The following is an 11094-nucleotide window of genomic DNA, read 5'->3' as shown; positions in this document are numbered from 1 at the left end:
CCGGTCCCGGCGGAGCCCACCTCCAGCTGCAGGTCGCGGTTGCGCATGAGGGCCGCGCCCTTCTCCTCGCTCTGGCGCGCCAGGCGCAGAGCCAGGTCGTAGTTCTCGTCCTTGCAGCGCTTGAGCTCGCGCCCGCAGGCCTCGCACTCCTCCTTCAGCCGCTGCACGCGCTCCTGGTGCTTACGCAGCAGACTGTCCTTGACGCGCAGCTCCTTGATGAAGTCATCCTTGGAGCTCAGCAGCACAGTCAGGTCCTGCACCTTCTTCTGCAGCTTCAGCACCTCGCTCATCAGCAGCTGCGTCAGGCCCGACTCCCCTGAGGCGTCTGTGGCCGCAGGGCCGGCAGGTGAGGCCCAGGCTACAGCCCCGGCAGCTTCCCACCAGCCCCAAGAGCACAGGGCCCGTCGGCGCATCTCCCCTTCCCGCCAACGGGCTCGAGATTCCAAGGTCATCTTCCGCCTCCCGGCCTGACTCCCCCACTCCTGGAGGCCCAGAGAGCTGGTCCTGGACAGTCAGGGTTCACCCAGCGAGTCAGAAAAGAGAGGCCTGACGGACCCGCCCCTTCCTCCAGCCTGTGCCCTCCGTGACGAGTACCGGGAGACACAGGAGGGGTCCTGACCCTGGAAAGGCGCAGCCTCTCCACACTACCCAGCCAGGGCTTCCTTCACCCACCACTTAGAGGCTGGGAGACCTGCCTGGCCCCGCCCCCACCTGCCAGGCTCCACCCACACCCACCTCGCCCCCACCTGCCTGGCTCAGCCCCCACGGCCTGGCTCCGCCCCCACCTATGATCATGGAGAAGACGCGGGCTGGCTCTTTGCCGGTGACCTTCTTGTACAGCTGTGGGTAGTAAAGCTCCAGGCTCTCCAGGAAGGCCACGTAGCCCTTGCGGCCCGTCCGCTGCAGGATGTCCAGGAGCACACCTGAAACCAGGGGCGGCTGGGGCAGCGTGGGGGCGCCAGGGCGGGTGGGGGGGCAACCAGAGGGGCTGAGGCATGGGATGCCCTCAGAGGGGCTGGTGGGGAGCGGGGCAGGGGCGCCCAGAGGCGCTGGGGCGGGGGATGCCCTCAGAGGGCCGGCGGGAGGAGGGGCTGGGTGTCTCCCCAAGGCCCTGTGGGTGCACTCTGGGCTGGCACGTCACCGCCCACGACTTCACCCCTGTGGTTCCGCAGTGCCTCTCGGGGCATGCCGACGGGACAGGGCTGTGGTACTGACCCACTTTGCGCTTGCGGATGACCAGGCTGGGGTCACTGAGCACCTGCTCCTCATCGTCCGGGTTGAGGACTTTGCACTGGCGCAGGTAGGGCATGATGCGGGAGGGGTCGATAACAGAGATGAGCTTCACCCGGAAGCTCTCCAGGGTGCTCCAGCACTCATCCTCGTTCTCATAGTCCGACATGCCAGGAGGGGACACGTGGCCTGTGGTGGTGGGCAGATGGACGGGCAGGCTGCAGCCTCACCCCCGCCTCCCTGCCCATCAGATCAACAGGGCCACAGCCTCTCGGGGTGCCTGCCCCTCTCTGTCTGCCCCCGAGTTCCCCCCAGTCACCCTGCAGAGATGCCAGGGCAGGCAGGCACCCCCATGTCCTGTGCCCGTGGAGGCCCTGCTCGAAGGGAGGGGCTGCTGGCCCGGGTGCCGCCCCGGCCGGACAAACCTCACCGAGCAGTCGTGGGCTGGTGGTGTCTGGGCTGGCAGGAAGTGGGGTGCAGGCTGGAATGTGACCCTCCCGCCTTCGCAGCCCCATGGGAGCCTGGCCGTGTGGACTTCCTCATTCCCCGGACTGACAACGGGCTGTGTCACGCCAGCTCCTGTCCCAGCCCCGTGCCCCCTCTGTTGGCCGGCGGGGTGATGACGCAATAGGGTGGGCGCCCGGCCCTCCAGCAGCTGCACCGTGCTCCCACGGTGCAGCAGGAAGGGGCCACCGGGGTGTCTGCCCGGCACTGGCATGCAGGGAGGGGCCGTGGGCATGCCCACGGGTGGCCCGGAATGCTGCTTCACCACCTCCTCCAGGCTCTGGGCCCCCGGCCACCACCGTTCCCGCGCTCCCCTCAGGTTGAGTCCTGGCTCTTGGCCACTCCTCAGGGGCCCAGGGAGGCAGGGGGATGCTGTCCCCACCATGGCCCTTCTACCTGCACAGGCAGAGTCTCTGAGGCCTGGCCATGCTCCCAGAGCAGCCTGTGGTCATGTTTCCCCGAGGTGTGCGGACTGAGCCCCTGGCTCAGGCAGAGTCCCTGGGTGTGGGAACAGAGTTCTCTGCTCTTAGGCAGAGTCCCCAGGCTTGGGAATAGAGCTCCTTGGCTGCAGGCAGAGTCCCCCGGCATGGGGACCAAGCCCCCAGCCTCAGAGTCCCCAGGCACAAGGACCGAGCCCCCAGCTTCAGAATCACCAGGCACGGGGACTGAACCCCCAGCCTCAGAGTCCCCAGGTGTGGTAACAGAGCCCCCGGCCTCAGACAGAGTCCCTGGGTGTGGGGACCGAGCCCCGGCCTCAGACAGAGCTCCTGGGTGTGGGGACCGAGCCCCTGGCCTCAGACAGAGTCCCCGGGTGTGGGGACCAAGCCCCCGGCCTCAGACAGAGCCCCCGGGTGTGGGGACCGAGCCCCCGGCCCTCAGCACAGCATCTAGCAAAGCCCCTGGATGTGGGGACCGAGCCCCCGGCCTCAGACAGAGCCCCCGGGTGTGGGGACCGAGTCCCCAGTCTCAGACAGAGCCCCGGAATGTAGAGACCGAGCACCCGGCCTCAGAGTCCCCGGGTGTAGGGACCAAGCCCCCAGCCTCAGACAGAGCCCCTGGGTGTGGGGACCGAGCCCCCAGCCCTCAGCACAGCCTCTAGCAAAGCCCCTGGTCCCCAGACTCTAGACCTGTCTAGACCAGCTCCCAGGGTGGGGTTGCCACAGTCTTGGTCTTTGAGAACCTTCTTGGCCTCCGCTCCACCCCGTGAGGCCCAGGGGCAGAAGAAGGCTGGATAAGAACATCAATCACCACAGGCAGCACGGTCTCAACCCCCAGGTGCTCCCGGCCTTTCCAGCTCGCCCCATCCCATGGCTTGTGGGCTGAAATGCCCAGGCACTCACCGAGCGCTATGGGGGTGAGGGCAGAGAGAGGGGTGCTGTCTGTCCGACGGACGTTCAGGGAGCCTCAGCACCCAGACAATGACCACCCAGTGAGCCACGGGTGTCTTCCTAGCACCTCTGCAGAAGGGCGCGGGCGCCTACCTGGGTCCTCTGTGCGCTGAACGCCTCCCGCGGGCCGTCTGAGGCTCTGCCTCAGGGGACGCTGCTGCAGCCTGGTGCTGGCGGAGGGTGGAGCCGAGGCCCCAGCACTTCCTGGTGGGTGCTGCTCTCCCCACAGGGAGACAGGGCCTGCCCTGACGTGCCCCGCAGGGAAGTGGGAGTGCTGTTCTCAGAGGAAAGTGCTGGAGCTCCTGCCTCCTCCAGCCTCCGGCCATGGGGCCCCCTGGGCCGTGGTGCCTGCTGGTAGAGATGAGAGCAAAGGCCCTCCTGGGGCTGGACCAGGCGAAGCCACTGTCCAACAACAGCTTTGGCCGGGACACAGGCTTCCGGAGGCTTCTGCAGCGGGGGATGCTCTGTACCTGACGCCTTCACTGGCCATCTCAGGAACCCGCAGCACAGAGCTGGGGGCCGAGCACCAGAATGCAGGTGGGGGAGGACTCTGCCAGGGATAAGGCCTACACTGTGGGGTCCAAAGAGGGCCCCACAGCCCCTGTGGGAGCTCAGACACCCTCCAGGAGCATCACCCCGACCCTCCACAGCCATCTCATCTCTGGCACCCTCACTCAGCGACTCCTCTCCCCCACCCACACATGGGGACAGCGACACAGGCTCCCAGGACTCATGTGGCCTCCGCAAACAAGTTTCAGAAGGCCTGCTGGCAGCAGGGTGGACCATGCCACTTCTTGGGAAGAAGCTGTTTCCCCAGCTGGGGCGCGGGGAATCCCAGAGGCCAGCACCTCACCCAGCCTGTCCTCTTGGCCGAGTTGCCTTAGGCCAGGCTGATGCAATGGCTGCCGAGAAGGGGGTGCCTGGCGGCTGCAGGAAGGGCTCCAACCAGGAGCAGGTGTCTCCTGACTGCGCCTTCCTGAGCAGCACCAAGCCCCTCCTCTGACTGGATCTGGCCTGCCCTGGGGGCTTCTGTGCTCTGCCTCCTGGCCCTGCGACCCCGACACAGCCGAGCACCTTGAGCCAGGTGCTGCCAGGCCCTCGACGTCTCAACTTGCCTCGGTTTGTGTAACGAGAATGGCAATGGTGTCTTCCTCGTGTGTGTGTTCGAGAACTAAATGATAAAAACGTCATGTTCTCTGGCCACATTAGATTCAAACTGGGAATCAGGAAAGGTAAGATGCGCAGAAAATCTGAGTGCTGGGATGTCAAACAGATGTCTAAAAAACCCACAGGTCAGAGCGTGTCAGGAGAAAACGAGAATTAGGGAATGGCGTACTGGGCACACAGAACCTGGGGTGACAGCTGGAGCAGGCGTGCAGTGACGCTAGTTGGGGCAGGGTGAGATGAGGGGCCGGCACTGTGCATAGGCTGCTGAGCTGGGGTGAGGGTGCGGGGCGAGGGCGTAGGGTGAGGGCACAGGGCGAGGGTGTAGGGTGAGGGCGCGGGGCGAAGGCGTACGGTGAGGGCGCGGGGTGAGGGCACGGGGCGAGGGCGTACGGTGAGGGCACGGGGCGAGGGCGTACGGTGAGGGCACGGGGCAAGAGCACGGGGCGAGGGCGCAGGGTGAGGGCACGGGGCGAGGGCGCAGGGTGAGGGCACGGGGCGAGGGCGTACGGTGAGGGCACGGGGCAAGAGCACGGGGCGAGGGCGCAGGGTGAGGGCACGGGGCGAGGGCGCAGGGTGAGGGCACGGGGCGAGGGCGTACGGTGAGGGCACGGGGCGAGGGCGTACGGTGAGGGCACGGGGTGTAGGATGAGGGCATGGGCCGAGGGCGCAGGGCTCCGCACATGGGCTCTGTCCACCTCTCTCTGTTTGAAGTCTTCCATGGTGACAGTTTTTTTTAAAAATCAAGAAGTGACATTAAGACCATGCCGCACAGGAGGACAAGGGCCCCAGAGGCTGTGCCGCTGCTGGCCATGCCCAAGCGTGAGGAAAGTGCAGGGCCTGGGTGGCTCTTTGTCTTCAGCCCACACCAGCAGACCAGCTGCTCGTGAACCAACCCTCTGCTCCTCCACTCCCCGGGCCCAGCGCGAGCTCTACAGCCCAGGCTCCCCTGGCCCAGCACGGGCTCCACGGCCCAGGCTCCCCTGGCCCAGCACGGGCTCCACGGCCCAGGCTCCCCCGGCCCAGCACGGGCTCCACGGCCCAGGCTCCCCCGGCCCAGCACGGGCTCCATGGCCCAGGCTCCGAGGGGCCCAGCCACCAGCCCCTGCGCACCCCACCCCCGGCTTCTCCCCCGAGGACAGCACAGCGCAGAGCAAGGTCTGTAGTTTGTTGGCTTTTCAATAAAAAAAATAGAACGTTTCTTTATTCCCCCAAACATTCAGATTTTCAGTTGGGGCCAAACCAGCCCCGTGGTGAGAGGACGCAAGGAGGATGCGGGGCGGACAAGGACAGTCCGCCCTTTCCCTTGTGTGCTGGGCGGCCGCTCCGGCAGGCGGCTCTGCCCATCCTGAGCAGCAGCGGTGGCTTCAGGCCAGTGTGTCCTCCTGGAACACAAGCAAACCCTGATGGCGGGTGTCGGGGCCCCAGAAGGCCACAGGCACACCCGCAGACCCCACAGACACACGGTCGGCAGGCACTGGGGCAGACTCCAGGCCAACGCTGGGGAGACCGTCTGGGCCCTGGGGTGACGAAGGCTGTGGGAGGTGGGCCCTCGAAGACGCTGACAGGGCCCCAGAGCCTTGAGGGCGGGTGCAGACGGGCTCCCTCCCCTGGACTCACCTGCTCAGGACAACCGCCTCCGCTTGCGGCCTTGCCGCGTCCTGAGCGCACGGAGGTCGCTGGGGGTGTCCAGGCAGCTGGGGGCTGAGGCCTGACCTGGGCTTGGCTGAGACACAAGCAGGGGGAAGGGTGACCCTCTGGCCTAGGTTGGGGGAGGGGGGTGAGGGAAGGGAGGGCCCTTGGCTGAGCTGGTGACATGGATTTCCCACTGAACCCCCTAACAATCCCCCCCGGCAGCTTGCCCTTGACACTGAGACACCTGCCACAGGACCCTTCGGTCAGGGGCCCCAGTGGGCGGGGCAGGGAGCTGTACACATTTATGGGGGGACGACAGGGCCTTGTCCCCTCCATATTTGGGGTCCAGTGCCCAGACCTTTGGGGTGGCATCTCTCGTCCTGCACAGCCCAGGACATCCTGGGCTCCTCCTGAGGACAGGGGCCTGCCCCATCCCAGCAGCCCAGGCTGGACAGAGCCTGCAGGGGGGCCCGAGCCACAAGCCCCGCCCTGGCTGAGCTGCAGACAGGAGCCACCTCAGGGTTCCCAGGGAACAAGGCAAGTGACTTTGCCTAAACAGCTTAAGAGCACTCCTGTGTGACCCCAGAGCCACCTGGTGCCCATGTAGTACAGGTGTGGCCATGCCCCCGCTGGCTGGGCCCACGCGGAACTGGGGGTCCTGGAAGCAGCAGCCTCCACCCCCAGCAGCTCCCTCAAATGAGGCGGTGTGGCCAGGAGCCGGCCCAGAGAGCGGGGCCTCCCTTCTGACTTCCTCACCAGAGTCCACCCGCAACCAGGAAGCCGGCCAGCTGCTTCCTCTTCAGGACCGGCACCAACCCACCCAGGGTCGCACTCCCTACCACTGCCACCCACGCCCCACGGCCACACGCACACCCGGCAGGCGGCTGCGCGGGGGGCGTGGCTGGCCTTCCCTGTGCCCACCTCACCTGCAGCCCCTCCCCGTCAGGGGGCTCGGGTTCCCGCAGGTCCTCGCCCTCACTCTCGGGGAGCAGCCCAGCGGTGGCTGACAGGGTGGTGGGGACGCCGTGCGGGGGCAGCGTGGCCAGGAGCGCGGGCAGGGAGAAGGCCGCTAGGAAGCGGGCCTTGAGCAACAGGTAGGCTGGGCTGTCCCTGAGCCGCGAATGCACCATCCCCAGTGCCGCCTGAAGGGCTCCGGCCGGGGGCCCACGCTCACCCTCCGCCACCCCGCCGGGCACCAGGGCAGTGGCCTTGCGCTCCAAGGCTTCCTTATGGAGCAGGAGGCTGGACAGGGTCCTCAAGGTGCACAAAGTAGGGGGCTGGTAGGGCAGTCTGCTCCCCAGAGGTGGCACATACACCCCCTGCTGCCCCCTCAGCCACGCGTGTGTGTCCGCTGTGCCCTCGGGGGAGAGGAGGCTTGTGTCCAGGGTGCCCTTCTTGGGACCAAGCTGGGGTGAGGGCGGCTTCTCCAAGGCTGGGGGGCAGCCTGTCCCTGAGGGGAGCCCAGGTGTCCCCACTGGACTGCTCACTGGGCCAGCACAACCATGGGGAGGCGGGTGGCTGGGCTGGGGCAGCTCCTTTTCAGGGTGGCCGGACAGAAGCAAGGGCTGGGAGGACGTTTTGGGTGGTGGAAGGGGCGCAGCAGTCTCTCTGGCCCCCGGGGCCACTCCCGGGGAAGAAGGCCCCCCTGAGGCAGAGACTGAGTCCCCAGCCACCTCTGCAGGACTGTGGAGTGCTGGGGGTGTTCCGGGGGGCGAGGCCTGGGCGCACTGGCCAGCTGGAGTCTCAGCCGGGGAGGGCAGCAGAGTCACTGACAGCCCTGAGGCCGGGGTCCCTGCAGGTTGGGGGAGGCCCACCATGGCCGGCACAGACACGGGCAGCAGCCCTGGGGCCGTGAGCACCCAGGTGACGGGCAGGGTGGTGCTGGCTGTCACACGGGCCGGCACCAGGCTGAAGGCAGGCAGCTGCGCAGGGCTGGGGGCTGCAGGGAGGAGGGGTGGCAGCTCGGGCCAACCCTGCTTCCGCGATGCGCTGAGGGTCTGTGACTGGCCCAGGCCACCCTGCTGACTGAGGATGGGGCCCAGTGCTGGGCTTCTGGAAGTCTCGAGGGCTGAGCTCCTGGCCCCTGCGGGGGTGAGGGCTGAGGTTTGCAGGGCGCAGGGTCTCTCTTCTTTGACAGGGGTCTGAGCCGCCTGCAAAGAGCCAGCAGTGCCTGAGCTGGCCCCTGTGGGGGCCCCAAGTCCTGCAAGTGCCAAGTTGCAGACGGTCGGTCCTGTGGCTGGGGGTCCTTGGGGGGCTGGGTGCAGAGTGGGAAGGGGGACCCCAGGTGAGGAGACTAGCAGCTGGACGGGGAGCATCCTGGCACCCAGGGTGGTCCTCCTGGCCCGGGCCTCCTGCAGCCTCTTCTCCCGAAGCAGTTCTGACACAGTCTTGGGCTTGGGCCGGGGGCCTGAGGGGGCTGGCGAAGGGACTGGTGGTGGGGCAGACTCGGGCCAGAGGGGTCCAAGTCCCCCGCTCCCTTTGTGGCCGGCGCTCTGTGTTACAGCTTCTCGAGCTGACACAGCTTCTCCTGCAGACGAACAACACAAGTGGACTTGCCACCCAGTACCGTGCCCGGTGCCCGGCCCCTCCCAGCCCTGTGGGAGGCCCAGCAGGGGCTTGGGCGCCACAGCCCAGCTGCTGTTCCTGCTGTCCGCACGGCGGCCCCGGGGCCCGTCAATGCCCCAAGGAAGCCTGGCCTGTCTGCCACCACTGTGCCCTCCTGCTCCTGCTGGCCTGGGGAGGGGCTCCCTTCTGGAGCTGGGCTGGCCATGCCACGGCACCCGGGCTGACCCGCTCCAGGCACTTGTCCCTGCTGTGGGACTCACTCAAACAAGACCCCGTCACCAGTGGCCACTGGCCTCCCGGCTGGACCACATGGAAGGACAGAAACATGCAGGGCTGTACCTGGGCAGTGCTGGGCACTCAGGGGCGCCTGAAAAGAAGGGAGAGGTTGGTCATTGGCATCTTCTGTCACCCTGCCAGGACCAGCCTGTCCCTTGTGTGTACCGGGGATGAGGCCCTGAGCACAGTCATGGAACGTTGGCCGTGGGAGTGGGTGCCAGAGGAAGGGGTCCAAGTCCTCCAGGGCCCCGCCCTCAGACCCTCCCCCTTCACTCCCTGCAGTGGTGCCCTCAGGAGGGGCCGCGTAGCAGGGCGAGGGCAGCGTGGGTTACGGGGAAGGTGGGGGCCTGGCTGTCTGGGGAGCTGGACGTGGTCCTCAGCCCAGTGACCTGGGTCATTGGGCCGCCAGAGGTGACTGGCTCAGCACGGCTCTCACAGAGCTCATGGGGCACAACAGCGGTGGCCAGCAGGCTCAGTCATCAGCACCAGGTCCTGTGCCCCAGCCAGCGGCCACCGCACAGATGAGGTGCCGTGCCACAGTGGCCTCGGACCCTCCCCACAGGGAGCCTGGGAAATGCCCCCATCTTGGAAGCGCAACACAGCCTCTAGGCAGACCCTGCTTCCTGGGCCGGACAAACGGCAATCTGTCCAGAGGAGCCCTGCACCATGCCGGGGGAACAGGGCCACCTAGCACCCCCACCTGCAGACGGTGCAGCGCGGTGGGTGGCGGGGTCCTCCTCTCACGGATGACCTCCATGCAGCCGTCGGCGTCGATCTGGAAGAGCTGAGAGGAGGCAGGGTGGAGACCCGCCCCACCAACCCCAGTGCCGAGACTGTGCAGGCGCCAGTCGGCCGTGTCTCACTTTCTCTCAGACTCGGACCCAGAGCCCCGGAGGCCCTGGCTGAGCCCACAGGCAGTCCCTGACCCGAGGCAATGACCGCTTTATGTGGACTTAAGTGATCATGCGGCTCAGTGGGGACCACTGAGGTCCGACCCCTGCGCTGTGCCCCTCAGGCCCCGGCTCTGCTTCCCCTTTTGGCCTCTGGTCCCAGCCACGGCGGCCAAAACCTAGAGAACTGGACTATAAAGGGGTGAACGTGCGACCGCCAACGCCCCCGTTAACTACCGCTTAGTTGACTGTCCCCCAGTCACTGTCCCGTCTACTGTCCCCCAAACGGCACAGTTGCCTGCCCGCGCGTGGCCTCTCACCTGGATCAGCAGGGTGAACACTGGCGTGCTCGCCAGGCAGGTGCTCTGCAGCTGCCTCCAGATGCCATCAGCTGGGGACAGGGGACAGGGACAAGGCTGCAGCAGAGTGTCTCTTCACTTGGGTAGGGCACTGGGTGGGATAGGCCAAGGGGACACAGGGTGGTCCCTCCCACCACCTCAGGGAATCCCCCACCCAGTCGCCCCACACGCGCTCGACTCAGGAGAAAGATGCAGCCACCAGAGGGGACGCTGGCCTGGGCTGGCCTATAAAGCCTCTGCAACAGTCCCCACCTCAAGCCACACACCCTCTGAGAACTAACGAGAGGGCTCAGACAGCCCCCCGGACCACACACGTGCCCCTGCACACACACCCCTGTACGTGTTCCCAGACGTGTGCCCCCATGCGTTTCTGAAAATGCGTTCCCACACACGTGCCCCCGCATACTGTTCCTGCACGTTCCCACACATGCCCTCACATGTTCCCACACACGTGCCCTGCACACGTCCCCGTATATTGTTCCCATTCACATGTTCCTCCACACGTGTCCCCGCACGTGCTCCCGCACCTGTGCCCCCGCACACGTGCCCCCATGTGTGGTGACCTGGGAGAAGCACCCTGCTCCTGACTGGCAGCCCCCCACCCCCACAGACACCCCTGGTGGGACTAGCTGGAGGAGAGGCCTGTGCCGACGCCCCCAGCTTACACATTCACAGGGCCACCTCCCCCAGGTGTGGGCCCTCGTCCCTCCTCTGTCCAGCCCCAGCCCCCAGGTGGCTCCCAGAGGGCCCCATCAGCACCTCTTGTCTGTGCTGCCTTGGGCCTCGGGGGGCCATGTGTGCGGGGCAGGACAAGGTCGCCCACCCAGGGGCTCACGGCCATCAGGAGCCGGCGGTTGAGGAGCCTCCGCTGCAGGGCGCGTCTCTGCCTCTGGCGCCGCTGCCCTTTCAGGGCGGAGCTGGGCCACAGGCGCTGCCCACAGGGCCCGGGTGGGCTGCCCTCCTGGCTGGGCCCATTCAGGGTGGAGCTGGGCCCTGGGTCCGGGCTGGGCCGGGGCGGCTGCCTCAGCTTCTCTTTCTGCAGGAGAGGAAAGACATCGGGATGGAGGTGCGGGGCTGGAGGCG

The 11094-nt window shown here is 66.9% G+C and overlaps 2 protein-coding genes across 5 annotated transcripts in view; both read right to left on the bottom strand.

The window, feature by feature from the left end:
- Positions 1–3279, bottom strand: part of CARD9 (caspase recruitment domain family member 9) — a 9545-nt gene extending 6266 nt beyond the window's left edge. The window contains exons 1-4 of one of the 4 annotated variants that reach the window (XM_023742625.1): positions 3216–3279; positions 1216–1419; positions 786–923; positions 21–325 (exon numbers count right to left, since the gene is read on the bottom strand). In XM_023742625.1, the coding sequence (XP_023598393.1) occupies positions 21–325; positions 786–923; positions 1216–1399 (627 nt within the window). In that variant the 5' untranslated portion in view covers positions 1400–1419; positions 3216–3279. The other 3 variants (XM_004388644.2, XR_002825916.1, XM_023742626.1) reach the window with 3 other exon arrangements.
- Positions 3280–5653: 2374 nt separating this feature from the next.
- SNAPC4 (small nuclear RNA activating complex polypeptide 4) overlaps positions 5654–11094 on the bottom strand; it is a 23074-nt gene continuing 17633 nt past the window's right edge. Inside the window, exons 17-26 of the mRNA XM_004388690.2 lie at positions 10771–11047; positions 9973–10043; positions 9463–9546; positions 9095–9202; positions 8826–8853; positions 6848–8448; positions 6532–6612; positions 6280–6419; positions 5907–6012; positions 5654–5821 (exon numbers count right to left, since the gene is read on the bottom strand). Coding sequence (XP_004388747.2) covers positions 5654–5821; positions 5907–6012; positions 6280–6419; positions 6532–6612; positions 6848–8448; positions 8826–8853; positions 9095–9202; positions 9463–9546; positions 9973–10043; positions 10771–11047 — 2664 coding nt within the window. The remainder of the gene's footprint in view (positions 5822–5906; positions 6013–6279; positions 6420–6531; positions 6613–6847; positions 8449–8825; positions 8854–9094; positions 9203–9462; positions 9547–9972; positions 10044–10770; positions 11048–11094) is intronic.

Source organism: Trichechus manatus, unplaced genomic scaffold (assembly GCF_000243295.1).
Source record: "Trichechus manatus latirostris isolate Lorelei unplaced genomic scaffold, TriManLat1.0 scaffold00214, whole genome shotgun sequence".
Taxonomy (NCBI): Eukaryota; Metazoa; Chordata; class Mammalia; order Sirenia; family Trichechidae; genus Trichechus; species Trichechus manatus.
The sequence above is the reverse complement of the archived record's forward strand: the minus strand, read 5'-3'. Positions and strand labels throughout refer to the sequence as shown.